This window comes from Peromyscus eremicus, chromosome 7 (assembly GCF_949786415.1).
Source record: "Peromyscus eremicus chromosome 7, PerEre_H2_v1, whole genome shotgun sequence".
NCBI lineage: Eukaryota > Metazoa > Chordata > Mammalia > Rodentia > Cricetidae > Peromyscus > Peromyscus eremicus.
Window position 1 is genome coordinate 2088029 of NC_081422.1, and position 27980 is coordinate 2116008.

Genomic DNA, 27980 nt, shown 5'->3' on the forward strand with positions numbered 1-27980 from the left:
GTAGAAACCCAAACTAAGACAGTATCTAGCCTCATGTTTCTGTATTTTTAAGCTTTTCTATATTTATATTAAGTACTAAAAGTTGACTTGTTTCTGACATAAAAACAAAATTTGATTCTCACACACAGTATGCAGCAAATTTTGTTTCTCTAAACTTAAGTGCATCTAAACTTATTATAAGTATGTCTTACAAATTTTACATTGTAAAGTGGTGCTATAGGATAATATATCTTTCATATACACATATTAGGGTATTATTTTTTACACATCTGCCCTTGAAAAATGTGAAAGAAAGGTAATTTGGTCCAAACATCCCATGAGGCCAGTGGCTCTGCTACATACTGAAAGAGAAAGTCTAATAAAAGATGATGTTTTCTACTTCTTTTTCTTATACTCAATCCCCTATGCCATGCTGCTGCAGGGAGGCTTGGAGTGACTGTTGCGCGGAACCATGACAGGCCTGGTTTCCAAGAACTAGCTCCTATTGCTATGAGCATCTCCAGTCCATCCAGGCTTTAACATTTTCAGAATTTATGCTCTCTTTTGAAACATCACCATTTACCTTTGATGTCAGAAAAAAATCTCTAGTTTAGACACAGTTCGACAAACATCTTCAGAGAAGATAAAAAATTTTACATGAAAAGTAATATTGTTAATAAAAGCATTGGAAACTACAGGATTTTAATTTGGCTTCGAGTATTTGGATCAAGACGTAAAGTCCCATAAGGACCAGAATAAGTCAGCAGATGAGACTCATTGCTTCATTCCTTGGTGGTTATGTGAAGATGCTGGAGAATATGAATATTGTCAAAAGAACATTCTCATCTAAAAGCTACATAATATCTTGAACATCTCTATTAACCAAATCACTCTAAAAAACTTTTAATGGATTTATTTATCACATGGTAAAGTTGATAGCATAGTAATTAAAGCAGCATAGAGAATGTAGTAAAGTTGAAGGCAATTTCAAAATAATACATATAACTTTATTGTAGTATAAATACTTAATGCCAATTGGTGTAAAAGGTATTTGAACCATGGTAAATCTGAATGTGCAGGGTTATAGTGTTGATGGCATTAATATTAAAATTAAAATAAACTTCCTCTTTCATCTAACCTTTACATTTTAGTATCATACCTCTTGAAATACATACTTTAAAATAACCCTTATGAATTTGCTAGTCAGAGAAAACCTTTCATGGTGAATTTAGGTAGTCAAGAGTACTGGAGAAGGGATGTGGAGAATAACATGGAATCCAGAGAATCCTAAAGAAGAATGTGCATGTACAAAGGAGATTCAGGAGAAATAAAAAGATCAATATACCTCAAACTATTCCATCATTTAAGAATTGGAGAATTTCTGCTAAAATATAATAATTAATAGTTTCAGAGCTGTCCACAACTGAACGCTTAGTTTTTAAGATTTGCACATATGTCCAGTGGATAATGTTCTGAAATGAAGTCTTTCTGAATGGTAAGAGTCTGTTTTTCACTGTCTGTCACTTGTGCCAGGTGACCTGATTATTTTCATTGCCTGGGCTTTCACTTAGGGCTAGTGGTTGCTATTCAAGCTCTCTAGTGCTGAGCTACATCTCAGCTCCTACAGTGACATTTTCAGACTAGTCACAGATGCTCTTTCTGAAATTGTCTTGCTTGTGCTTGTTTTAAAGCTCACAGTAAAGAACAAAGGCCTGACTATTATGACTATATGCCACTCTATTCTGCTTTTCTGTGACATTTATTCTGTAGCATTTTGAACAAATAGTAAAGTATGGAAACTTAAAACTCTAGGTAAAAGGAACATGGCAAGCCATTTGGCAGCCTTATCTGGTTATGCTTATACAACACAGAAGGAAACATTGCTGTTTTATGTTTTCTTAGTTGCTTAGTCAATCACAACAGAGGTTGTGAGGAAGCCACAGTTAATAACAATGGCATACATATGTCCTACCATAAGCAACATAATTAATGCAAAGACCAGAGTTAAAAAAATAGTTTCTATGGGAAAACAGATTTAAGTTTCTGCTGAATGAGTAAGACAGGTTTCAGGAACACCTGATGATGGTGTGCCCTCTGAATTTTGCTTTATGGGTGCAACTAATGTGAACCTGTTTCTACAAACTAATGTATGCAAAAGATGCTTATTAGTTCAATTCTGCATTGGTTTGCCCCTCTTGAAAGACAAATCTCCGAGGGGAAGGAGAATAAGAATTTCAATTTAATGGCCTCTCTTGCTTATATGGCTGGGGATGGGGGACTGAAGACAGTGCAAAGGTGAATGCTTTTTAGCCTTCAGTGCCCTTCCAGAGCTCTCAAAGACATGGACAAAATGACTGTGGATTTGGCATGCAGGGGCCAGCTTGCTCAGGAAACTGTGGCATACAGAAAACAAAATGCATAAACAAACTCCTCATCCAGGAAGCTGAGTTTAACAATTGCCTCATTAACAAGATCTAGCAAGGACAGGAAAAGAGGGGGAAGCCAATCACTCATTATTATACAGTTCTAGACAGATGAAGCCCTTCGGCGTCGCCCCAAACAATGCCTGTAGTGTCGATTTGACAAAGTGGCACATTTAAGAGGAAACTCTCTAGCCATCAATGGGAGGCAGACACACTGTATCTTAGGGCCAAATTCAGTCCCTGAAGCTTGACTTCATCAGAAGACACAGACAGGGGAAAAGGCAGTTATATCCCTGGAGAATTAATTAAAAGAGTCAGACAGGGAATATAACCTGTAGCTTGACCATGGATCTATGCATCAACCATAGTTGCTTTCACCCTTCTAGTTCTTGTAAGTTATTTACATTAAAGTGTTTTTGTACTGCTACCTTAACAGAAGTTTATCTGATACTCAACTTAATAGTAATTATGTGCTTTTTGTAACACATTGTACAAGATATGTCAACAAAGTCTAAACACCCTGGTGGCAGTGTAAGTTTCTAAGTGGCTGAGATCTTTTTAGTTAGGGTCGTGTCAGGGGTAATTTATTAGTGTGGTGTTTCCCTGATTATTTCTCTAGTTTTATATGGGATATTTGTTCAAATAAACCAGAGTTCAGAGCTGCCAGAATCTGTACTCAAATTTGTCTTTACTGACTACTTTTTGTAAATATTTCCTTTAAAAAGTTTCCCATTCACAGAATATCCTCCCCAACACACTATATTGCGTTAACATAACCCTTCCCAGTACCCATATTTGTTTTTAAAATAGATATCTCAACCCTCCCCCAAGCCCAGCACACCCAAGTTCATTGAAGTTCCCTTTCTGGAGCCAATGAAAACAACAACAGGACATTGGCATTGCTTTCATTGTGGCTGGGCAATATACAATTCTCATTACCTTCAGTTTTCAGTGGCTTACCAGAGACATCACTTCTCAAGACAGGTTCTTGGTTAAGCCCTTTAGCAAGGCCTGTGATTTCCTCTTGAATCTGTACTTTGTGCTTCTCTCCTAAGCAGTACTGAGACCAGAGTGATTTGTCAGTTATCACTTGCAGTGGGCTCTAGCACCAGTAGGTTCAAAGCAGCCTTTATTACTTAAGGAAAATAGGAAATTCTGCTTCCTAGGTGTAAACATGAATTTTCTATGTTGAGAACCGAAAGGATGCAAAGGGCAGACTTGACCAGTATTTTTGTAAGAGTGAAAGTCTCCTTTTTAACCCATACAGGTAATGCTTTTTCTATGAGCCCCTTGGCAAAGTCTATCTACAAACATTTTTGAGGCATACTTGTTCTAACTTTACAGATCTTACTTATACCACACTCCCTTTAAAATATATGGGAGTGTGACCTGAGTAAGCACCATAAAGCCAGAGCCTACTCTTCCATCTAGGTCTTGTTGGTTTTAAAAGTGGTCATGATTTCAAACAGTCAGTACAACCTCACCATAGTCTGAAATAGAATGATGCCATACTAAACAAAACACTGAAATGGAAAAAGGAAATCTCTCTGTTGGAAAGAAGTGGATTTCTTCTGACTGAAAGTCTGGAATAATGTTTAAAGAGAACGATAAAATGCAGAATCACTACTGACACAGTGGCAGCAGGCAGCATCAATTTTGGTGGGCAAAACAACAGAGAAAGTTGATGAGATCTAGAAAAAATAAAACACCCATGATTTAGGCCCACTGCAAGCAGCTAGTGTTCAACCACGTTGGTTTTTATATGGCCTTGTCAGATCAATGTCAACTATGATCATTTTAGAATCAAAATAAAAAAATTGCTTTTGCCTGACTGTTGATCAAAAGTATGAAATGGAGAAAAGGAAAAAAAAACCAACAAACATACTATATTCACACACAAAGTAAAATAATTCTTTCAGGGACATCAGGGAAGGTGGAATACTATAACAATGCATGATCTATTGTTATACTATTCCACCCACCTTAATGAGGAACCCTTGGGCGTTGCTACACCATAGCCTTTGGAATCCAGGTTTCCTCCCACTTTCATTGTGTCACAGGGCTTTCGCTGCTCAATGTATTCATTCATCGTGGACTCCAGGAGAAAGGCAAATTTGCCCTTGGACTTGCGGACACGAGCCACGCCCTCAGCTGTAGTCCTAGTGAACACAGACGGCTCTGCTGATCGCATGTAGGTCCACATCTTTTCATACACTGCTATTTTTGATCTCTGGAGGAAATGCAAAGAAAATTAAATACAGGAAAGAAGGAAACAGCATGTTAATATAGAAAAAAGAGAGGTTATGGTAAGTCTTTTAGTGTCATCCCATTATCAGAGACTTAACTCTTCAGAAGTTTAACTTTTACAATTCTTTTAGGAAATCAACCAAGTGCCAGACATTTATAGTGATGACTAAAAAAAGGGTGGACCATTTGTCCTAATAATTATGACACTCTACTGTTCTACTGGATATTGTTGTTGTTGTCGCTGTTATTAAAGGTGGAAGGCCCTGAAAAGCATTGAACATTTAAAACCCCATGTTCTATCATACTCCTGATGAGGTTAAGAAGGCCCAGTTCAAACTTGATTGTTGCTTCTATAAAATGCTTCTCAGCTCTACATTTGAGCTATAGTAGAGCCATTTTATTTTTATATATAATATTTTCATGCCTCCAAAGTTCAGTTCACATCAACTCAGCCCTTGATATTAAAGAGACAGAAGATAAGTGCTAGAGTTTACGGACTGAGTACCCATTGAACAATATCCAAGCTCCAGATGACTCCGACAACTTGAGACTGAATCTGACAAAATCAACAAATAGGACAACACACTGGTCTTTAAAGAGAGTTACTTCTGTTTTCATACTTCATTTTGGTATCATTCTAACTACATGACTCTGGCCAAGAAGCTTATTTATTTTTAAAAATTACTTTTATTTACTTTTATTACCCTCACTATTTAATTTACTTGTCTTTTTGGATTTTATATTTAAATTTTAGTTAATTATTATTAGTGTGTGTGTGTGTGTGTGTGTGTGTGTGTGTGTGTGTGTGTGTGTGAGAGCGCATGCGGCAGCATGAGATTGACAGTGGGACTCATCCTTGTTTCTCTGCTTTATTCGTTGAGGCAGGGTGTCTCAGTCAAAACCAGTCTTGTTAGCCAGTTTGCTCTAGGCGATCTCCTGTCTCCATCTTCCCGGAGACTGGAGTTTCAGGTTGACTACCATCTAGGTAGGTTCTGAGGAATATAACCATCGATCCACTCAACCCTGAAAATCCACTTGTTATTGCTACATTCATTTTCTTTAAAATTCAGAAAAAACGATGAATTCATACAGTGTCTGTGATAACTTTAAGGAGGTCCAAGCAGAAGTTTTGAAGGGCAGATGTTGTAGAACATTATTTTAAGGCATGTTACATTTGTTTATGCTGTGGAACATTTGTTTAATGATGCAAAAGTGTGTTGCATTCTTTTATGTTGCATTTGTTTAACTCTGTGAAGCTGTGATACTGTGCCTGTCTAAAACACCATATTGTTCTAATAAAGAGCTGAATGGCCAATAGCAGGGCAGGAGAAACAATAGGTGGGGTTGGCGGGCAGAGAAAAATAGAGAAGAAAAAAAAGGAGCAAGAGAACAAGGAGAAGAGGATGTTAGGGGCCAGCCAGCCACAGATAAGAGGGAAAGTAAGGTATATAGAAGTAAGCAAAAGAAAAAGCCCAGAGACAAAAGGTAGATGGGATAATTTAAGTTAAGAAAAGCTAGCAAGTAATAAGCCAAGCTAAGGCCAGGCATTTATAATTTAAGAATAAGCCTCTGTGTGTGATTTATTTGGGAGCTATGTGGCAGCGCCCCCCCCCCCCCAAAGAGCTAAAAGAGTAAAGAGCCCAAAGAGTGAAAAACAACCACCAACAAGCAGACTCAGTGGGAAGAGGTCAGAGGTCAGATGAAAGCATGCTCATGGGAAATGCTGGGTCTGTCTTGTCTCTGTGGCAAGGTATAGAAATGTTTACTTTGGCTGAAAGTGGACTGACTTGGACAAGATCTCTCTCTCTCTCTCTCTCTCTCTCTCTCTCTCTCTCTCTCTCTCCTCTCTCTCTCTCTCTCTCTCTCTCTCTCTCTCTCTCTCTCTCTCACACACACACACACACACACACACACACACATCACACTCAAAGTATGAGGGGAGTCAAAAGCATAAATCTAGAAATAATAGCCCTGTGCATGCTTACCTGGGCTGAAAGTGTGTTTGTTGATGCGTGAGGGCAAGCAAATATTTACAAATTTGAAGAGATGGGCTGAAATAAGGGACATTCTGCAGACTCAGCAAGCTAATAAACACAATTGTCACAGACATTTTACATCCCTAAATCTTTCACCTGTGGAATCTACTTAAAAATAAGGCACAAGAAGTAGATATGGCCAAGGTAATAAATACAGAACATATAAAGTCATTTTTTAAAAATTAGAAATGTCAGATCTGCTTGTTTCATTGTTATTGTGCAATAATGTCCAAGAAGTCAATGGTTTAAAGCATTAATGTATTAGTTCAAACAATCCTTGGAGTTTTAATAATGCTACTGTCATTCCTCACATATGAAGTATTTGTACATACCTGCATTTAATAGAAAATGCATATCATGCATTCTAATGAATATTTAGTTACTTTTCCCCTGCTGGTGGTGCAGGTAGCAGGGCCTGTGTTCTGGGGACATCTCATCCATGTCTTTTTGATAATATTCTAAAGCCTGAGCTAGTAGTCTACCTAACTTATTCTTCCATCTTGCTGATGACTGAAATAGGCACAAGATTTCAATTTGTGTTGAAGTGCAAATCAGTGTGTCTGAGTCAGATACAGTAAATGGGCTTGGATGGCATTGCTGCCATGACTGACATGTAGGATGCTTCTGAAAGCTTAACAAGGTATGCAGAACCCCAAGTATAGGGAGTTTCATAATGGGGTGAAGCCAAGGCAAATGCATATTTAATTTCCACCCATGAATAACCCAAGGTGTTTTTGCAGTAGAAAACAGAAGTGCTTTCTTGTACAGTGCTGCCTATGGGCCACTCACTGCCTGAGGAGCTGAGTGGAACTGCCATGTGCCATCACCATGTACCTACAAGAAAGCATTTCTGACAAGTATAAAAATACCTTTCAAGTTCTGTTTCTTCTGCTCATCAGACAAATGGTTTATATAAACCAGGTCACCATGAATGGGAATGTAGGGAGGGAAGCAAATAGGGTAGAAAACGAATGTTGTTTTTATCAAAAACCCAAATGCACACATTCTTGAAATTGTTCTGCCTGTGAAAATTACTTGGTTATCCCATTAGTGTTTGGAGTGTTCTGTAAAGATAAATACCCAAACATATAAAAATCTTCCCATTTTAAAACTGAAGTTGGACAAGAGAGAAAGAATTAGAGGCTTGATGGGGATCAAGCTTATATGGGAAGATTTAAACTACGGAAGCAGCTTTCCTTGTTTTCACATGTCTTATTGATATAGTCTCTTATCTACCTTACCAGTTTTCAGAATTTGAGCAGGAAAAAACAAAACTTTGTAAAGATTAAGAAGTCAACATTTGCACTGTGTTGGCTGCTAAAGAGCTTTATAGTGAGTTATTGTTTGTTTGTTTTTTCAAGGTATTGACATGACAGGTCTTTTCCCCTTCATTACTCAAGACAAGGTGATGAGCCTGCAATTTTGTCATCTAATGAGCATCATTCATCACTTCTCAATGGAAGACACTGAGTGACAGCATTTTATTCTGATACAGAAAGGTTTCCAGGCAACATCAGGAAATGTTACTAACCTCTTTAGTAAGTTAAGAGAAGGCTTGACTAAGTAACTTTATCTGGACAATATTGTTAATAAAGTCTACTAACATGACATTTACTTAGTCATTCAGAAAAATTCACAAATATTTTTAGATCATTTGAAATTTTAATCAATATTTATGGCTAATACTCAACACTAAGCACAATATTTATTGTTTGGTTTATTTCATCAAGCTTTGAATGATTTGTTGTTGATTTAGATTTGTGTAAATATTTGTGATACTATATAATCAAAATGAAAATGAAAATTCCCTTCTTAAAAGTTATCTAAAAAATGTCAAGTAAATTTAAAGCTGGCACACAGAACATCACATTTGGTTGTGTTTATTTTCAAGGTACTGAGAAGATTATATATGTCACTCTCTCAGATGACCCTTAAAAGTCCAGAATATAAGCTATCATAGCTTCCAAATAGAAAGATTAGAAAATAGTGAAACACCTCTTACATTCCAAATAATTTACCACCTCTTGTCTTCAAATAATTGATATTAAATACAAAACAAATCATTATCATTTACTTCAATATCTATGAAAATGTCATGTTGGCTACCTTTTAATATTTTGGCCCCAAATTCACAAAATAAGCTGGCAATATCTGTGCAAATTGATAAGTAGGTATTGTATACCTAGGAAAAACCAAATTAGAAGGGAACTCAAAGAAAAGAAGGGACATTTTGAGGTAGGAGAGGACCAATAGGAAGGAAACATCGGCAGACATGAGGAAGACGGTACGGGAGAGAGAGGCACAGATAAGAGCAAAGCATAATGACATGTATGAATGAAATCCCAGAACTAGAGTACTTAATTTGTTAACTTAAAAGCAACACAACAAAAAATAAAACAAACAAACAAATAAAAAAAACTAGCCAGGTGCTGTGGAATGGTCTGTATGTCAAATGCTCTGATTGGTCAATAAATAAAACACTGATTGGCCAGTGGCCAGGCAGGAAGTATAGGTGGGACTAACAGAGAGGAGAATTGAGAGAACAGGAGGTGGGAGCAGATACTGCCAGCCGCTGCCATGACGAGAAGCATGTGAAGATGCCGGTAAGCCACGAGCTACGTGGCAAGATATAGATTTATAGAAATGGATTAATTTAAGATATAAGAACAGTTAGCAAGAAGCCTGCCACGGCCATACAGTTTGTAAACAATATAAGTCTCTGTGTTTACTTGGTTGGGTCTGAGTGGCTGTAGGACTGGCGGATGACAGATTTGTCCTGACTGTGGGCCAGGTAGGAAAATTCTAGCTACAGCCAGGTGGTAATGGCTCATGCCTTTAATCCCAGCACTCAGGAGGCAGAGACAGGCAGATGTCTGAGTTCAAGGCCAGCCTAGTCTAGAAAGCTACTTCTAGGACAGCTAGAGCTGTTACACAGAGAAACACTGTCTCCAAAAAAAAAAAATTAAAGTGGTTAAAAACAGTTTAAGCCCAATGGAACAACTGAAAAAAATAACAGAACAGACTAAGACAAACACCCATGCTTCAGTGACAGAAAGCCAAAGAAGCCTCATCCACGTGTGACACAGTTGTATCAGTTTGAAACATTTTACTGCCAAACAAAAGTCACCAAATCTAAACTCCATACAATCTTACAGAGGTCCCCAGAGCCATTGTTATAGAGGTCTCCAGAATGATTATTAAGTAGGTACATTTCTTGCCAGTAGAATTTTGTAAGGAAGCAAACCTTTTGCTTTGAAAACTACAGCTTTGGAATAGATTACAGAGAGATTCAGCTCATAAAGAGTCTGCCACTGAGGTTTTGGGTGTCAGATACAGCAAGTTAAATGCAGTCTTTCTTTAAAAGAAAGGTTTGCTTTCTATTTTTATATTCTTGGCCTCAAAATAGATACAATTCTAATCTTGCCTGGAGTAAAATGATCAGAGAGCTAGTAACACTGAATGTTGGGTAAGTCAGATTATAAAGTGACTTTAGTTACCTTTTTACTATTGTTATTTCTTAAAGCCTCTTTCTTTTGTAGTGTGCACCCTTGGCAAGTTAAAATTACAATAATAAAACCCCCAAAAGACACACTGAATAGTAAAGTCATCTGTTGCCATTGTGTGGTCCAATCCACACTAGCTAAGGTCATGATATAAGTGTTGCAAACATTGCCTAGAACTCAGAATTATGAAGGTTCCTGTGACTTACTCGGAAGAATTCTTTTGTTGACCCGGAATCCAGTGTTCCGTATGCAATTTCTGTTTGTTTGGCCAGGTCTTCTGCACTTTCTATGGGGGAGACCATTCTCTCCACAGTCAGGAAAGCAGCCAGATTAGCAGTGTAAGATGATATAATAATGAGCGTGAAGAACCACCAGACACCTCCAACAATTCGACCTGACAGGGATCTAAACATGGATAAGATCATACAGTTTTTCTCCTTCTAAACCACAGAGAGAAGAAAGAAATGTCATGAATTCCCAATCATATTTAAAAGTTACAATCTCAAATATTGTCTTATATTCTGTTAGTCTACTAAAGAATGAGGCTTACATTGATGCACAATGATGTCTTTTACATTATTGCTAAAATTAAGTGTCACTGAAGACATGGCAAATGAATTTGTTATTTTATTGGCAGAAATGTGGAACTGTCCTTTCTGATAGGCAGCAAAGGGGAATCTGCATAATGTCCTCAGTACCCTCTCTGATGGTTCAGCATCTCTGAAGTAGGATACAGCTGTTGATAAAAGACAACACGGTATTCTGGTTTAGTTGGCAATGTTTTAGCCTCTCTTCATGCTGCAGGAGATAGAGTTTAGATTTTTCTGCACAATGATAGACACCTTTCAGAGACTGAGGGAGAGCCCATCAGAGCTCTTCAGGATGCCATGGGGGTCAGAATGAGGCTGGACTAAGCGAGATTGGAAGATTCAGCCCCAAGAGACCTTACTTTGACCTGAGCAGATATCCTAAAATTATATTTTATGCTGACATAGCAATGTCGACTTAGGCTGTGGAGATGAGTGTAACTAACAGAAGGAAAGTTAAAATAAGATAAATTTAAAAAAATACAGGGAAGAGTGTTCATAATTAATTTCACTCATTTTTACCATTTGTGAAACAAAATTTGAAATTTCCTGTGGTTCTTCTACCCCCTTGCTCTCTTTGCTAATTTAAATTAGATCTTTTGTGATTTAAAATGTGGCATCTGCTGGTTTTAACTAGTATTGGCTTAACCTTCACTTCAAAAAATCTTGGTGTGCTTTGATCCTTCCTTCTTGCCTCTGAATCCTGTTATTGAAATTTAAGCAGATTTTGCCATTTCCTGCCTCTAATGAATTTCAGATTTTTGGCCTCCTTTAGGGCACACATATTTCTAAACATATATTTTTGTTCAAATATATAAAATCCAACATTTTGCTTCTTATTCTTTTAGTTATTCTGTGGGAGAAATCAAGCATTTTTCATGTAGCAAGCTGGAGTTTGGGTATTGCATTAACAGTGTGGCAAGAAAGAAAGTAAATCAGGATGCCCCATTGTAGAAACAGCTATAAAATTAGCATAGCGCTTACATGGCCAAATCGTCCCCTGATGCTCAGCCTCCTTATGTGCTTTATGAAAAAACATATATGTCTACTACAAAACACACCCATTCACATTTTCAGAAAACCCAGAGCGGAGATTTCCCTTAAGATACGTGAGTTAAGTTCAATGTTAATTTTTGATGATGATTCACAATAACAGCCACAGCAACAGTTTTCGATGAGAGACCATAAAATGGGTGTTATTCTACAGTTTAGATTTGGTTAACACCTGTCAAGCCACTGAACGAATACTATTACAAATAATTCTGGGGAGTGACAGTAGATTACATAATTACTTTTCTGGTGAGGTAGTTACTTTTTATGATGCATCTATGTTTTGTGGTAGCTTGGAAGAAGTTAGTTATAAAATACGATTATGGGAGAATTGCAATTTTTCCTGCATTTCAGATAATGTTCTGACTCCTGGAGAGGAAGACAGAGAGAAACTGTGGAGAACATTTAGGATCTCTGAGAACTGGACAAGAGTGCCAGTTTTGACACTAACCTGGGTGAAATGTCACATCCTTGTTGCATGAAGGCACCCAGGGAAAACCAGAGGCTGTTAAAGATGCCGAACTCATTGGGAGGCTGGTCGCTGGGACCTTCCTTTCCATCCTCGGGCTCTTCAGTGTGCCACTCGTACGGACTAAACCTACTGACTAGGAACAAGACCACACTGACACCAATGTATGCAAACACTATACACATCCAGATCTCATAGGCCAGAGGGTCTAAGAAGGAGAACACTCCTGGTTTAGATTTCTGAGGCTTTTTGATCATGATAGAGATGCCTAAACTCATGAAAGGCTTAGAGAAGTCGATGACCTCCTCGCGTACCAAAGTGATTGTCAGAGGTGCAATAGCAATCTCTGCTTTCTATAAGAGAAAAGAAATGTGGAAACACACGTTAGTGAATTCCATGAGGCAGTTATCAGTGGAGTGATCAGCAAAGTTTACCAGTCATGCATTCATTTTTTTTAAAAAGCATTTTGGGTGCCAACAGTGATACATTCCAATTATAGGCTAATAAAACATGTAGTGGTTTGGTTTCATTAGCTATTACTTGAGTTACATAGAACCTTTTTAATTGACAAAGTTTTTTTTTTTTTTTTTTTTTTTTTTTTTTTTTTTTTTTTTTTTTTACAGAATCCCAATATGTAGTTTAGCTGGCCATGGATTCATGACCCTCAGCTTTCCCAGTGCCGGGATTACATACCTGTGCTGCCATGCCCACCTGAACAAATACTGTCATGGGTACTGCCTGATCAGTGTTTGCTTCATCAAACCCCCCTGTTCTTAAATGACAACATATTCCAGCTCAGGTCACACACAAAAATCTGGAAATTGGCATTTGCCTCTCGTGATACACATTCTTTGTTTTTCTCTTTCCAATATTCTTTTAAAACAAAATTTTAGAACACAGTAGCTTTAATTCTTAGATATCAAAATCACAAGACACCTTTCCATTGTTTGGTGACCCTGAGTTATTTTTTTCCTGCATCTCTAAAATGGGACTGTGTTTTTGCCTGTTTACCTTAACAAGTGACTGTAATTATCTACTAAACCCTTAACTGGACATTAGTGAGCATGTGCTGACGGATTCTTTATCTGATGTTGATGAAGTATTTTACGTGGCCCATTTCCTGCTGCTTGTCAGAACTGAGACTGAGTTCTCCACACTGTGGCAGCTGTAAAACTTGAGTCCGGCAAACATCTAGACGGGAATTATATAAATTGTGCCATAAAAACTGAACTGTGGTCTGAATGACATTAAAATATAGTTTTATTTACTTTAAAGGAAAATAGTTCTCATCAAAATAGGCTCAGTCACATTTAGACATCACCTTTCCGAGAGGCTATCACTTTTTAAAAGATTTATTTATTTTGATATATGTGTGTGTGCACATGTGGGCAGGTTCCAACAGAGGCCAGAAGAGGGCGTTGGGTCCCCCGGAGCTAGTTACAGAAGGCTATGGGCTGCCAATAATAATGCTAGAAACCGACTGCCATACTGAACTCTTTCTGCAAAAGCATCAGGTGCCTTAACCACTGACATTTTTATTTTTATTTTTTTTAGATTTATTTAGAGACAACCACTCTTAAATTCACTGCTACTTAGCTTCAGGCTCCTGGTTTGGCATAATGATCACAGCTCAGCACAACGGTGAGGATATATGTGCACACTGTATGTTCACACTGGGGTTGTATGTGCCTTGTCTCATTACCTTTCATTGATTCATAGAATGGAGTGTATGAGATGCTTCCATTGGAGTTAGATAAGATTTTTATTCTTAAACACCATTGGAGTGACAATAAGAAATCACTTTTTCGCTCCTTCACTCCACCACTCACTCATAACACAGGTAATCTGGTGTTAAGTGAACCATGGAATGTCCTTTATTCCTTCCTCATAATCAAATACATACACATTGGCACACACATACATGCTCAGAGAGAGAGGGAGGGAGAGAGAGAGAGGGAGAGAGGGAGGGAGGGAGAGAGAGAGGGATGGAGGGAGGGAGAAAGGGAGAAAGGGAGGGAGGGAGGGAGGGACAGAGAGAGGGAGGGAGGGAGGGAGGGAGGGAGGGAGGGAGAGAGAGAGAGAGAGAGAGAGAGAGAGAGAGAGAGAGAGAGAGAGAGAGAGAGAGAAAGAGAGAGAGAGAGAGAGGAGAGATTCAGGGAGTGTTAATGTAAGTCAGGTCCCTGTGTGGTGGTATGTTAGCTCTCTATGTAAGTGATGCAAGGTAATCAATGTGTAACAATTACAATAGCAGTTATCAAAGAGTAAACTAAAGATAATGGGTCCATAGCTTGTCATTTTACTCTCTAATAGGCTTTGTTTAGGAGAAAATGACTATGTTTTACCTCAAACTTTGCAAACTAGGCATTTGAATATGTGTTAAGAATAAGAAAGAAAGAAAAGAAATTGAGAATCAAGCACAGATTGTACAAGCCACAGTAAAATGTAGCCTGTGGAACCTGTTAGAGACATGAAGACAATTCCTTTGGGACAACTTGGACAAATCAAGAGATGGAGATTGGTGTCTTCAAATATCTGCAGATCTGCTGAAGAAACAGTGTGTTGTTATTAAGATCCTCATGTTATCTCTCTGCTATCTGAGAATTGCATACTTTTGGGACTTTCTGTTACTCTGACATGTGTGTTGTTTATGATCTCTTGTATCATTTTTAAAAATTATTTAAGCAATTTCTCCCAAATAAAATATGGTCACTACACTTGTGGAGGGATGATATAAGCAGGACAGGAGCTCTACAGGAGAGACATGAAACAGATATCCCAGAAAATTCTCAGGTAGGTCAGACCATCTATAGTTAAGTAGTGATATACTTAGTAATCTGGAATGCTCCAAAATCTGAGAGCTTTCAGGGGCAAATATTTAGTTGCAAGTGGAAAATTCTATCCACATGTTTATAATTGGGCCCCATCCTAATATTTCCCATTATAGATATGAAAATATCATTAAACATGAAAAATTTAAAATTTAAGTCTTCTGACCTAGCATATTTTGAGTAAGGGAATTTAGTCTATGTTTCTAACAATTTGGATCATGCCATTTTCTGAAATATGCTTACAGTATTAGAAGTTGAAGTATTAAGAGCAGAATGTTTAGGGATTCCTCCTTCAGAACTTAAAACCCATATGACATTGTCAATGAACCCTGTTGTAAAATATATTTTACATATTATTTTTTAAACTTAATTTCCTCTTCATCTTGAGTCAATGAAGCACTCAGTGAGTCTTTCTTTTGGATAGTAAACTGGTTGCTTTATGTACAATGAGACCCATTTTTCCATATCGGCTGAATTTTTACCAACTATACTGCACTCTGTGGAAAATATTTCTTGTGTCATAGTTTGAAAAAAAGGATGCAATCAAATTCCTCCCCTCAGAGCTCAGAGAACCCCATGGAGGAGAAGGTCAAAACAATCTAAGAGCCAGAGGAGATGGAGGACACCCGGAGAGCATGCAAAGCTCATATGAACACACAGACTGAGGCAGCAAGCACAGGGTCTTAGGGGTCTGCACCAGGATGTCTGCTATTATAGCTCTTAGTGTTTTTGAGGGACTCCTGAGTATGTGAACAAGTTGGTGTCTGACTCGTGTGTCTTCTCTTGGGGTTTTTTCTTTCCGTTGGTTTGTCTTGTCCAACTTCAATATAATAACTTTTGTTTTATCTTTTTTTATTTTGTTATATTTTTTAAAAATAAAAGGAGGGAATAATGAAAACCTAGCTACTAGAGTAAAGATTAACAACTGAACTGTTATTTATACCCACTGGGAGAGGGGGATTCAGTTTTCTCCAATAGAGTGACACTAGGTATATCAACCACTCCAGGATAGGTCTCCTGTTCAGGACTAGTTGTCCTCCACAGTTTTTTGTGTGCTTTTATTTGGTTATAGTTTGGTGTTGTTGTTTTATTTATTATTTTTTTGGTGGGTTTGTTGTTGTGTTTGATTTTTGTTTGTTTTTTGAGAAAGAACTTAAATTTGAGTGAGTAAGGAAGGGGAGAGGATGTGGAATGACCTGGGGCAGGGGAAGAATATGATCAAAATGCATTTAAATTTAAAAATTATTTTAAATAATAAAAAGAAAGAAAACTGAGATGCAGAATTTTGAAACTATTTCACTGAACTTCTAGACAGGAATTTGATTCCTTTTGTGGCCTTTGCCTGTATCCTGAGTCTGTTTACTTTTTCCTGGAGAAGGATGCCTCTCGATGTAATTCCTTATTTCAAAGGGGTTTTTTGAGGATTAACTGGAGATATTGTGTGCTTTGAAAGTGAAATCTATGAACTACAAATTAGCGTTTAGAACATTTCATAATTCAGTTCATGCATTTATTGCTTTTATTGGTTCCTGGATGCACAAACCTTACTGCACTACGGGTTTGGACTCAGAACTTTGAACATATTATAGTATCACTAGGGTTTGATTGTGACACTACAGTGGCTGCTGAAAACAAGGGACCTTGATCTTGTTCATTCAGGCAGAACGTGGCTGCTGTGTTGTGTTGTGATTGCTCTTGGCTATCAATGTGTGCATTCTACATCCAATGTGCTTGCTCAGGGGAAGGGCACAGCGTGCTGTGTGAGAGGCCTATTTTGGAAAACAGTCTAGCTTTTGTGTTTTGTTATGTATTCTAGAATGAAGAGAGAGAGAGAGAGAGAGAGAGAGAGAGAGAGAGAGAGAGAGAGAGAGAGAGAGAGAGACTGACAGACAGCAAAGGTGCATTATCTGAAATGTATATAATGTATATTTACTGTGGCCGGAAGAATTGTAAGAAACACAATATTACTGAATATTTCAGACACTTGGAGACTATGGTAATCAGAAATTAGTTAAAAGACACTTATGAGCAATTATGAATAACAAGGAACACATAATTAGATAAAGTAGCCATTAATTTTATTCTACTGGAGGAAATCCCAGTAACAGATTGCTCATGGACCTTTGAAACTGTCTGTGGTCTACCAGTTCAAGGCGTGTTCACCTCACATTCTGAGGTGAATGTTGCTTTTGTTTTCATTCCTGTCTCTGTGCTATGTGGAGGACACTGTATTCTGAATTTTTATGTCTTTTCTTATTTTAAGTTACCAGGATCAGTTCTGTTATTGGAATTTGCATTTCTAATGAAATAGAGAAGTGTTTGAATATAATGAATACACTGTGAAACATTGCTATAAATTAGAAAACAGTCACGGATGCTTAAAAATTGATACATGTCCAAGGGCAAAGAAGCTTCAGGCTTATGTGAGTGAATTCCTCATAAATGAGTCTGCTTACCCCGTACACAAGCTCTCCCACCATCCCATTCCAGATTTTAGTGTCTGCATCTCTCGCTCCATATTTTCCATCAGGGACAATGGCAATTTTATACTTGATACCAATATGTTTTGCAATTTCGGATGCCAAATCTACACAGTAGCCTTCGTACTTGTCATTTCCTTCAAACATTTCGTGATTTTTCTTGTACATAACATAGGGGGATTCCTACAATGAGAGAAGCAGAACTGTAAAGAAGAAACTACAAAACGTTTTAAAAACATTTCTGTAACTATAGTTTTAGAAGTTTTGACAAGAGAATATATTTATTATTTTTACATGATTTTATTTAGCAAGAAATTATTAATAAGAGATAAATATGTAAATATACTTAGAATTGTATTAAACTGGTTTACATTGAATAATAAAAGTAAAATTTAAAAATATTTTGAGTGATTGTTATGTACCTAGTACTATGACTTTAAAAAAATAAATACATTAGGATTTTTTTTTTCTGAGACAGATTTTCTCTGTATAGCCTTGGATGTCCTGGAACTCACTCTGTAGGTCAGGCTGGCCTCCAGCTCACAGAGATCTGCCTGCCTCTGCCTCCAGTGCTCAGATTAAAGGTGTGCACCACCACTGCCCAGCTTCCATTAGTAAGTTTCTAGAGAAGAGTAATCATTTTTAGCCTTGAAACTAATATTTCCCAAATAGTTCATAAAATTAGAAATTATTTAGTAGCCACTATAGTGTATTAAAAATCTATTCAAGGTTGTATAATTTCATATGTTCTGTACCTTCCCCCCCTTTTTTTTTCAAAAAACCATTTTCAAGTTTGTCAAGTAAAGTGTTTTTCTCAGACAAGGCATTTGCTACAGTTCTTCAAATAAGAGATAATAGCTTCAAGACACATATTATTAGTTACTTGTGTTAAATTCACTTTGCTCCTGCTGTCCCATGTTTTGACTTTAAATAAGAAATGTGCTTCACGAATTGTAAGTTAATTATGAAATAGATCTCCATTGGAAGCTTTCCCCTCTACATGTAAGGAACACACACTTTGATAGTCCCATTTAGTTTTCTACACAAAAGAGACAGAGAATGGGAGCAAGAAGTATTGAGAGCATCCTCATCATTTGGAATAGCTTCTCGGTGTTTAATAATCGCTAAATTGTTTTCATTGAAAGCACACGTGCTCTCCTCTCTCTCTCTCTCTCTCTCTCTCTCTCCTCTCTCTCTCTCTCTCTCTCTCTCTCTCTCTCACACACACACACACACACACACACACACACACACACTCGCACAAACACACACTTTCTCTCTCACACACACTTAAATAACAGTATTTTAAGGCTTTAATTTAAGAGATGGTTTAGTCAGCCCAGAGTGATTGATCTATTACTACCTATCCATAAACAGGGTATGGAGGTAACTCCTGGCCATATTCAGTGTTTCATTTTCAGAAAAGTAGTAACTATATTGTAAACCACATGAAAAGTAGTAACCACAACATTGTTGATACAATATACTTACATCTTAGAGTATAAGATTATACTCTAACCTTAATTTAGGATTGTCCTAAGAGTTTTTTTTTCTTTTCTCTAAAAAAACTGTCATCTAAAGAATTTGAACTTGCATTTGAAGCTCTAGAATAGAAAGCAACTTGATCTACAGAGCGTCCAACGGGCCCATACCAATTCTGACTTAATTCAAATTACCTTGTAAACATAGAACCCAATTTAAAAACTTAAGAAAATGAGGAAAGTCCTTAAAATTGTGTTTTCTCATGGAGATACTCCACATGATTTTACTGTGGGAAACAATTCAGGACAGGTCTTTATACTATTTTCTTAAATTCTTCCTTTGGTTGTCAGGTCCGTGTGACCCAGATCCTTGGAACTGGATAGATATTTAAGATTAGAATGGAGTAAGAAGCAAATTTTGCCATTTATAAAATTAAGGTAATTATTTGTCCCTTCTTTCATGACAAATGTTTATTAATCAGAAAGAGGTCTGTATGAAAGCTTAGCATGTTTTTCAAACTATGAATGCAATCATGCAAATTCATGAATAGCTTGAAAGGGATGACTTTCTAAACTATAAAATATTAGTAGCTTTATGAACAAATTCTTTTCAACTTTTTGTAGTGGCCTAATTAAACTATGGAAGATTATACAGAAAACAGCAAAACTACACACATAAAACAGTGTGTAAAACATTATAAGTGATATATCTGTGTACAGTTAGAATATTTAAGTAGAGCAAGCTATGTTAGTACTCTCAAGTGGCACTAAAGTTGAAGATAAAGTTTAAAGTGTTTTGTGTACTTGAACACTGAGGAATTTTACACCTCTAGTAAGCACATTACTGCATTAATTTTGTATGCATTTCTTTGGTTTGCCCATAATCTAATCAATTCTTCTAACCTGGTAAATAGTTTGCTTAATGAAAAGCTGTAAGTTTATTATTTAATCAAGCCTTTATTAAGCACCTGCTTTGTGCCGGGCAATTTACTGGAAGACAGGCCTTCAAAACAGAACAAAACAAGACATGATTTGTCCTTTGTCTCCTTGTGATCAAGATGATTGTAAATTCTTTGTGATAAGAGTAAAGGGATACTAGTGGTAGGAACAGCAGATTTATTGTAAAAAGTAATTTCTCTTCCTGACTTTGTGTTTCCTTTGTGCCAGGTACAATGTTTAGTTCTTGAGCTACATACTTTTATTTACATTTTGTGTTGCATCTTGAAGTAAGCATGTCTCATCTTACAGACAGGAAAACTGAGAGTCAAGGAGGTTAAGTGAATATCTAATTTCACTTGGTTAACAAGTGACAGAAATGGGAGTCAGGTTTTTATTTTTGAAACATCTGGAAACTCTTGCAGTTGTTTACAACATCTGTCAAGAGACTTGCAACTAAATGGGACTTCATATGATTTAATAATAGAGGGGACAAAATTAAAGAAATATTTTTCTGTATCATCAGGCAATGCAATTTTTATGATATTTTGAGTAAACAAAGCAAATTAAAAAGTTTTCATTTGCAGTAACTGCACTGATCTCCCAATCATCATTTTACAACTAGGAACATTATGACTAAGAAGTTATGTTAGAATATAATGATTTATACATTCAAAATGAAAGTAAATACTGACTCGTAGTAAACAGGTGATCTGTCTGTTGCAGGCATATGTATGTGAGAGTCAAGTATTTATTTAGGATTCTCTTTCATTTTTTTCCCCATTTCCTTCTGGACAGTTGCTCCTCTCAAGTCTTTGTTTCCTGCCAAGCATGCCAACTAAGGTTGGAGAACTGTTCAGCTTACTGAAGATTCTGTTTAACAGCTAGATGACATTCAGACTCACAGATGCATACAGCAAAAGAAAAACAAAATTACTACATGCTAGGGGACAGGGAGAGCAAAGGTAGAGGAAGGCTGGGGACATTTTGTAAACCTCTAGCAGGTTCCTGAGTGTGTTTCCGTCTGCTTTTCTTTTGCATTAAATCCATGCGAGTCACAAATCATTAGCTCTCAGCCTCCTTTGCAACAAATTATCTGCTGGAAGCTCTTAAAGCTTTGTACACTGGGGAGGTTTTACATCAAGTTTTAGGGTTACTATGGGTGAACAAAACACCAAATACTCTCAATGCAATATAAAATAAACCCTATGAGGTATCTGGGGTGGGGGGATTTGTGGAACATCTTTGTGAAGTAGCCACACAGAATCCTCGGTGTTCATCTGTTATTAACAATGGGAACATCAGAAGAGAGAAATACAACTCCTTGCTTTTTCATCTCCAACCACTGTGATCTGTGGGACGATAAGTGATTCTGCTGGTGTCACTTCATCCCAGTGATTCGTTCATTAAGACAATTCCTGCAATGGATGGTGTTCTACACTTTCTGAGTTACTTTGGGAAGGGAACCAATCTCAGTCTGAAGCCACAACACTAGGCTTTGCTTATGAAAATTTTGCCATAAATGAATTAAAATGATTTTGAAGCTGAATTCAATTAAACTTAATATAATCAACAGAATATATTTCCCCCCACTGAAGTGTTATTTTTGTATTATTGGAATTTAGCAAAATCAATACCTTTGAAACCAGATACTTAGCACAAAAACTACCAGTTTGTAAATATCACCATTATAAACAATCATTGCAAAAAATATTGGAAATGGGAAAAATAGTAAAATTGGAATCTTATCCCATGTTTCCTGTATGGACATTTGCTTCTTTCCAAAGACTCTTAAAAGAAATTGATAATTTAGTCCTATGAACAAAATTAAGGAAAATGAAAATGAAAGTCTTTCTTATTGAATTTAGAACTAAATGAGTTGACTAGACAGTGGTTGAACACACCTTTAATTTTAGTACTCTGGAGGCAGAAAGAGGTGGATCTCTGTGAGTTTGAGGTCAGCCTGGTCAGATCAAATTTGAGGACAGCTCAGAATACACAGAGAAACCCTGTTTTGAAAAACCAAAAACCAAGAAAAAAAAAGAAGAAGAAAATAAGAAAAATTTAAGGGTCACAGTTTCAAGGCAAAACTTTTTTTTTTTTAAGACAGGCTTTCTCTGTGTAGCTTTGCGCCTTTCCTGGATCTCGCTCTGTAGACCAGGCTGGCCTCGAACTCACAAAGATCCGCCTGGCTCTGCCTCCTGAGTGCTGGGATTAAAGAAGTGTGCCACCACCGCCTGGCAAAACTTTTTTTTTTTTTTTTAAACAACCTTTGTTGCTATAAGCCCTTTGGAGGAAGGGGGAATTAATATTTGGTGTGGCAAAGAAAATGAATACATTTCTATTTTTGTTTACATTTTATATCTACAAATACATATATTATGGGTATATGTATGCTTCTTATACATGTGTATTTATATAGAATACCTAAAAATATTTACATAACTCTGATAATTAGAAAATGTATCTTAAAGTTGTAAAAAAGGTAAACTAAGGAAGATGGAGTGATTACATAAAATCAGTTCATGTTTGAAACACCATTCTGATGCTATAGTGAATAAACTTGGCTTTATGGAAATATTTCCTAAAGAATTGTGTATTCGTCATATAGTATAAAATGTCACCTTAGCTAAGTAACATACAATGAGCATTACTAACTCATAGCGCAAGGCACTGAAGAGTAAAATATGTTCTCTCTAGAATGGATTTATTTCCTCCAGAGTCTGTAGCCAACAAGGTACTGCGAGTACAGGGAATGTACTCTCTGCTCTTCCTGAGTCTGCAGAAACTGTTTTTTATCACAACAGCTAGACTTCAGTTTGCACGGTTTAGATTTGGCTTCCTGAGGTTGTTTGCAGTTGTTATTTGTCTGCAGAAAATGAAATCTCTATGTACCCAATCTCAAGAATATTATGGTTTTTACTTAATTTTTAGTCAGTAAGAATTAAAGATAAAAGTTTGTGTAATTGCAAATTGTTTCCTATTTAGATTAGCTTTGTCATAGTCAATACGTTTGACATAGTTGTGTTTAAGTAGAGTAAATTCATCTTGAAAACGAAGATCCATTGTAGACATAGACATACAATACTTGCAAAGAAAAATAAATTTCAACAGCATGAATATAATAATAGCACATTTTATTTTGGATTGAGAGCTGTTGTAGTCATGAATTATGTTTTTCTTATTTGTTTTTTCTATAATATAAATTCCTTTGAGTGTAGGAGTCACTTCTGACATATCCCCAGGGTCTAACACTGTACCTGGCACATAACAGACGCTCAGTCAGTATTTCTGAATAGATAACTGAATTTCTCAATCAATTTTATTTAACAAAACATATATCACAACAGTATATCAGCATATAAACACAGCATACACAGAGAAGACAGTGAATTCAGCAACACTGCACCCATTTAGAAGAGAAGCCCGTGCTCGCCAGAGTTCATTCTTAACTTGCTTGGTATCTAGATCTCTGTATCAGACTCATTACAACCTCTAGCCAACTCCATCTGTATTGAGTTTATTCAGTTGAATATGGGGGGATTATTACATGCAGTTATCAGTATCTTATCAGCTAAAGGGAATCATACTTATTTCCAAGTAATTGAGGTGAGGGACTTGTCCTAGATCCTAAGCTAATGTTTTAGAACAGAATCAAGGTCAATAAACACTTTAAAAGGGGTGTCTAGGATTTTCTGTTTTGTTTTGGCATTATGGAACAGTTATGCTGTTGAAAATATCAAGGGAATGATTTAAATGAAGATGACAGTTCTATGGAAGACAGATACTACTCGCATACACTATTTTGATAACAAAAATATTATCACTATCAAGCAAACAGAATTTTACATATATATGTTCACAACTTCTTTTCAGTCACTTTTTTAACTTAGTTATTGATATCATGCTCCTGAAGACTAGCAGTGCTTTGGAAATCAATTCTGTAATTTGATACTAGGAATTACAAGTTGCATCTTTTGTAACAGGTCAAGGGAAGAAGACTCTACATTACACCCTTAAAATACATCATACATTCATTTCACAGAACAGGCAACATTTCAAAAGATTCTAAAGCAAACAATTGTATATATATTCAGAAAGCAAGCACATAAATGCAGAGTTTTACTTTGAAGAAATCTACCCTTAGAGAGCTGATCATGTACAATGACTTCATTCTTTGATACAGGAGCGGGCATATCAGAATCATTTGTTTATTCTTTTTCAACATCTATTTTCTTGAGAATGGTAAGGACTGAGGATTAAATCTTCTTTTGTTCAAATAGCTCATAAAAGTCACACACACACACACACACACACACACACACACACACACACACATTTAATAACTGTTTTCTGGTAGTCCAGAGTTGGTTATCCAAGAAGAATCCCACATGAAAAATAAGCTTAAATTTACTACTCAGGAGAACAAGACTTGAGCCTTAGTTAGGAACAGTCGAACAGCGTGGAACTCTTGTCTTTCTTGGTCAATTTCTTAAAATAGGATTCTTCATCAGAGGCTGAAAAGAGGAGGACTGTACTGAAGTATGAATTTCCATTACTGTGTCTTTTTTTTAAGGAAAAGAAATATATATGCACATATATATGTATATCCTGCTTTTCAAGTCCCATGCAAATATTACACAGTTAAGTCAGAAAATTTATACAAACACTGCTGTTGGTGGGTTTGCATTCTAAAATAATCAACTCCCAATCAAGGCTTGCCAGATTACATTAAATTGCTAACTGGTTATCAAAAACAAGCATAAATGATTGCAACAGGCAAATGCTTCTTTTTGGTACTTGCATGCTTTGATTTCAGTGTCAGTTTTAGAAATATTTTGACATTACTAAAACCCTAAAACTAAAAATTGAAATTATGTAAGCTAAAAGTTAACTTACACAAAGACTTCCATTTTATTTAAAGTAGGAGTTTCTATAAATAACTGATAACATATTCTGCCTATAGAAAGAGTTAGCTGAGGAACTGGGATCTCACATAAGGTATAAACAATCACCAACTGATGATCTCCTTCGACTACCACCAACTATAAAAGTCATGTTTGTCTTTAGAAGACAAACACATATATAGATATTGAATATTCTATAATTTAAAAGGCAATTCCACAAGAACTCCTTGAAGTAGGAGCCTTAAAATTTAGAGCATTTTAAATTTTATGATATGGTCAAATGAAATAATCGCATTTTTCTTGATTCCAAGAAGTTCATTTAGTTGTATATGTCAATAAGAAAAATAATCGGTGGGTGGAAATGTCTTTTTACAGAAAAAACAAATATCAAACAAAATCAATTTATCAAGCATTTGGCTATATTAAAAAAAAAGTACCATTAAAATATCCACATTCACATTCTTGTGACTCAAAACAGACAAGACAGATTACTCTCCCACAATGACCTGAAACAATCATTTAAACACTACTAATGATTATTTCATTGATGCTCCTGAAAACACCAAGAATAAGGTATTTCCACTGATGCTTTTAGGATTTGACTGGAGTTTGACTTCCTCACATTCATTGTTCAGTGCTGGGGTCTTAGAACTTCAAACACTTTCAACTTCAGTTTCACAGTCTCAATTTTTAACATCTGAGTCAACTTTTTTTCCCTCAAGAAAAACATTGCAATGAAAAGTAACACAAATAAGGGCAATGAAAGAGCTCAGTGTGTCCAAGCTTGGGACAGGTCTATTCGAAGCCTCGGTAGACTTGGATGGGTCAAAGCACTCAAGTCACTACTAAGATTCAGCTTGTATCCCCTTACTATAGCTAGGGAGCTAAATTTGCCTGTGGATAAGACGGAACATTATAAAGCATACACCAAAACTCACCATAATTGTGGTTACAACAACTGTTCTGTTCTCAATAGCTGCTGTGTCATTGCCGAGAGTGGGTATGTCTTGAATCAAGACTAATTTATCCATATCATTCCAGTAGCCAACCTGCCAGATAGAGAAGCTAATTGAAAACACAGCATAGAAGTGCTCACTAGAGTCCTCCTTGGGATAATGACTGCTACGAGCTAGTGAGTATCCAATGCAAACTTAAAATTCAGGTACATTAAGAATTGTCTTTTAAAAATTAATAATTATATATATTTTTGAGAATTTAATACAGAAATACTTTATCTACATTATCCCTGGCATTCCCCTTCTCCACAGACTTCTCCAGTGTCCTTGAAAATTCATGATTTCTTCCTTAATTATTATTGTAGAATGTATGTACACACATATATACAACCTACTGAGTCCTTTGAGCTTTGTTCATATGTGCATGTGTGAAAGGCTGATCACTTGGGACTGGACAACCTGTATGGGAGCTCATCCGTGGAGGAAATTGATTCTCCTTCTCTCTGCAAGTATTGATTACCTGCATCTCTTCATCTAGGTGTGGGCTATGTGGACTTCCTCTGTCCATTTTGGCATGACAACTGGTGCTGTCATTATGCTGGTCTTGCAGCCATATTGCTGAGAGTTCACGGGTGCAGCTTCCCTGTCAAATACAGAAGACACTGTCTCCTAACAGGTGTCCTAGTCCTCTGGCTCTTACAGTCTTTCTGTTCCTTGTTTCATGATAGCTCCTGAGCCTTAGGTATAATGGTTGCATTGTAGATGTCTAAGTTAAAACTGTGAGACAGTTTTCTCAGTGTTAAAGACACTATTTATTATATGTTTAGCAAAGTCAGAGTCATGAAGTAGTCAAGGGAAGCAGTGGTTTTGAATGGGAGAGACACACCTAGGACCTTGGGCATTTTGATCCTCTCATTTAGTGAGATGGGCCAGCACTGCCTAAAATTAATTTATATAGCTTCATCAAGAAAACTACAGAACATACACTAAAGCAAACAGCCATATTTTAGACAAAAGAAATTTATTTGTAAATAGCAATCTAGAATTATGTTTTGGCTTGATGTTATGTAACTACTATAAGAGAATTCATTTTCTGAAATGTTAACTGCATTGCAAATGGATATTAATATGTAATATTTTCATTTTTTAAAGCTTACATTTCAATTTGTGCTTTGACTTTAAATATCTTATTATTTGGGGCTGGGGAAATGGCTTAGTGGACAAGATTACTGGGTAAGCAAGTGTGAGGACCTAAATTTGGAGGCCTAGCACCCATGTAAAAGGCATTTCATGGCTATGCATGTGACTGTACCCCTACTTGTGGAGGATGGGTGGAGACAAGACTATTAGTCTAGCTCCAGGGTTAGAGGAAGACCCTGTCTCAAGGGAATAAGGTGTGGAGTGATAGAGCAGAATTCCTGGGGTCTTGCTCTGGCTTCTCTACTTGTGTAGGTGCTCACACCTGTGCTAGTTAGTTTGCACACATCACACACATTCACACACTAGTAATTTCTACTGGGTGGTTTTGTGTGTCAACTTGACACAAACTAGACACATCAGAGAGGAAGGAGCCTCAGCTGAGGAAATGTCTCCTTGACATTTTCTCAATTATTGGTTAATGCAGGAGGACCCAGCCCATTGTGGGTGTTACCATCCCTGGGCTGTTGGTATTCAGTTCTATAAGATGCCAAGGGGAAGAAAACCACTAAGCAGCATCCCTCCATGGCCTCCACATCAGCTCCTACACTCCAGGATCCTGCCTTGTTTGAGTTCCTGTCCTGACCTCCTTCAGTGTTGAACAGTAATGCTGAAGTGTAAATCAAACAAACCCTTTCTTCCTCAGCTTGGTCATGGTATATTGCTGCAGCAATAGAAACCCAACTAAGACGCAGTTCATATTATTTTCTCATTTATGTATGTGAAATACTTCTATATAAAATAATTTAAGGGGTTAGTACCTTAAGATGAAGTATGACAATGGAATATTACTGGAAATTGAGGATGCACTGATTGGCTTCTGTGTTGGAGGACAACAATGGCTACCATACAAAGAATGCTGCTCTTGGACATACCTCTACATGATATGTGTTATTCTATG

General features: G+C 36.8%; 1 protein-coding gene across 2 annotated transcripts in view; it reads right to left on the reverse strand.

Annotated features, from left to right (window-relative positions):
• Gria4 (glutamate ionotropic receptor AMPA type subunit 4) overlaps window positions 1–27980 on the reverse strand; it is a 388873-nt gene that overhangs the window by 38541 nt on the left and 322352 nt on the right. The window contains exons 10-14 of one of the 2 annotated variants that reach the window (XM_059267271.1): window positions 25865–25975; window positions 17579–17785; window positions 12277–12647; window positions 10395–10593; window positions 4385–4632 (exon numbers count right to left, since the gene is read on the reverse strand). In XM_059267271.1, coding sequence (XP_059123254.1) covers window positions 4385–4632; window positions 10395–10593; window positions 12277–12647; window positions 17579–17785; window positions 25865–25975 — 1136 coding nt within the window. Of the gene's footprint in view, window positions 1–4384; window positions 4633–10394; window positions 10594–12276; window positions 12648–17578; window positions 17786–24420; window positions 24537–25864; window positions 25976–27980 lie in introns of those variants that run through there. The other variant, XM_059267270.1, reaches the window with a different exon arrangement.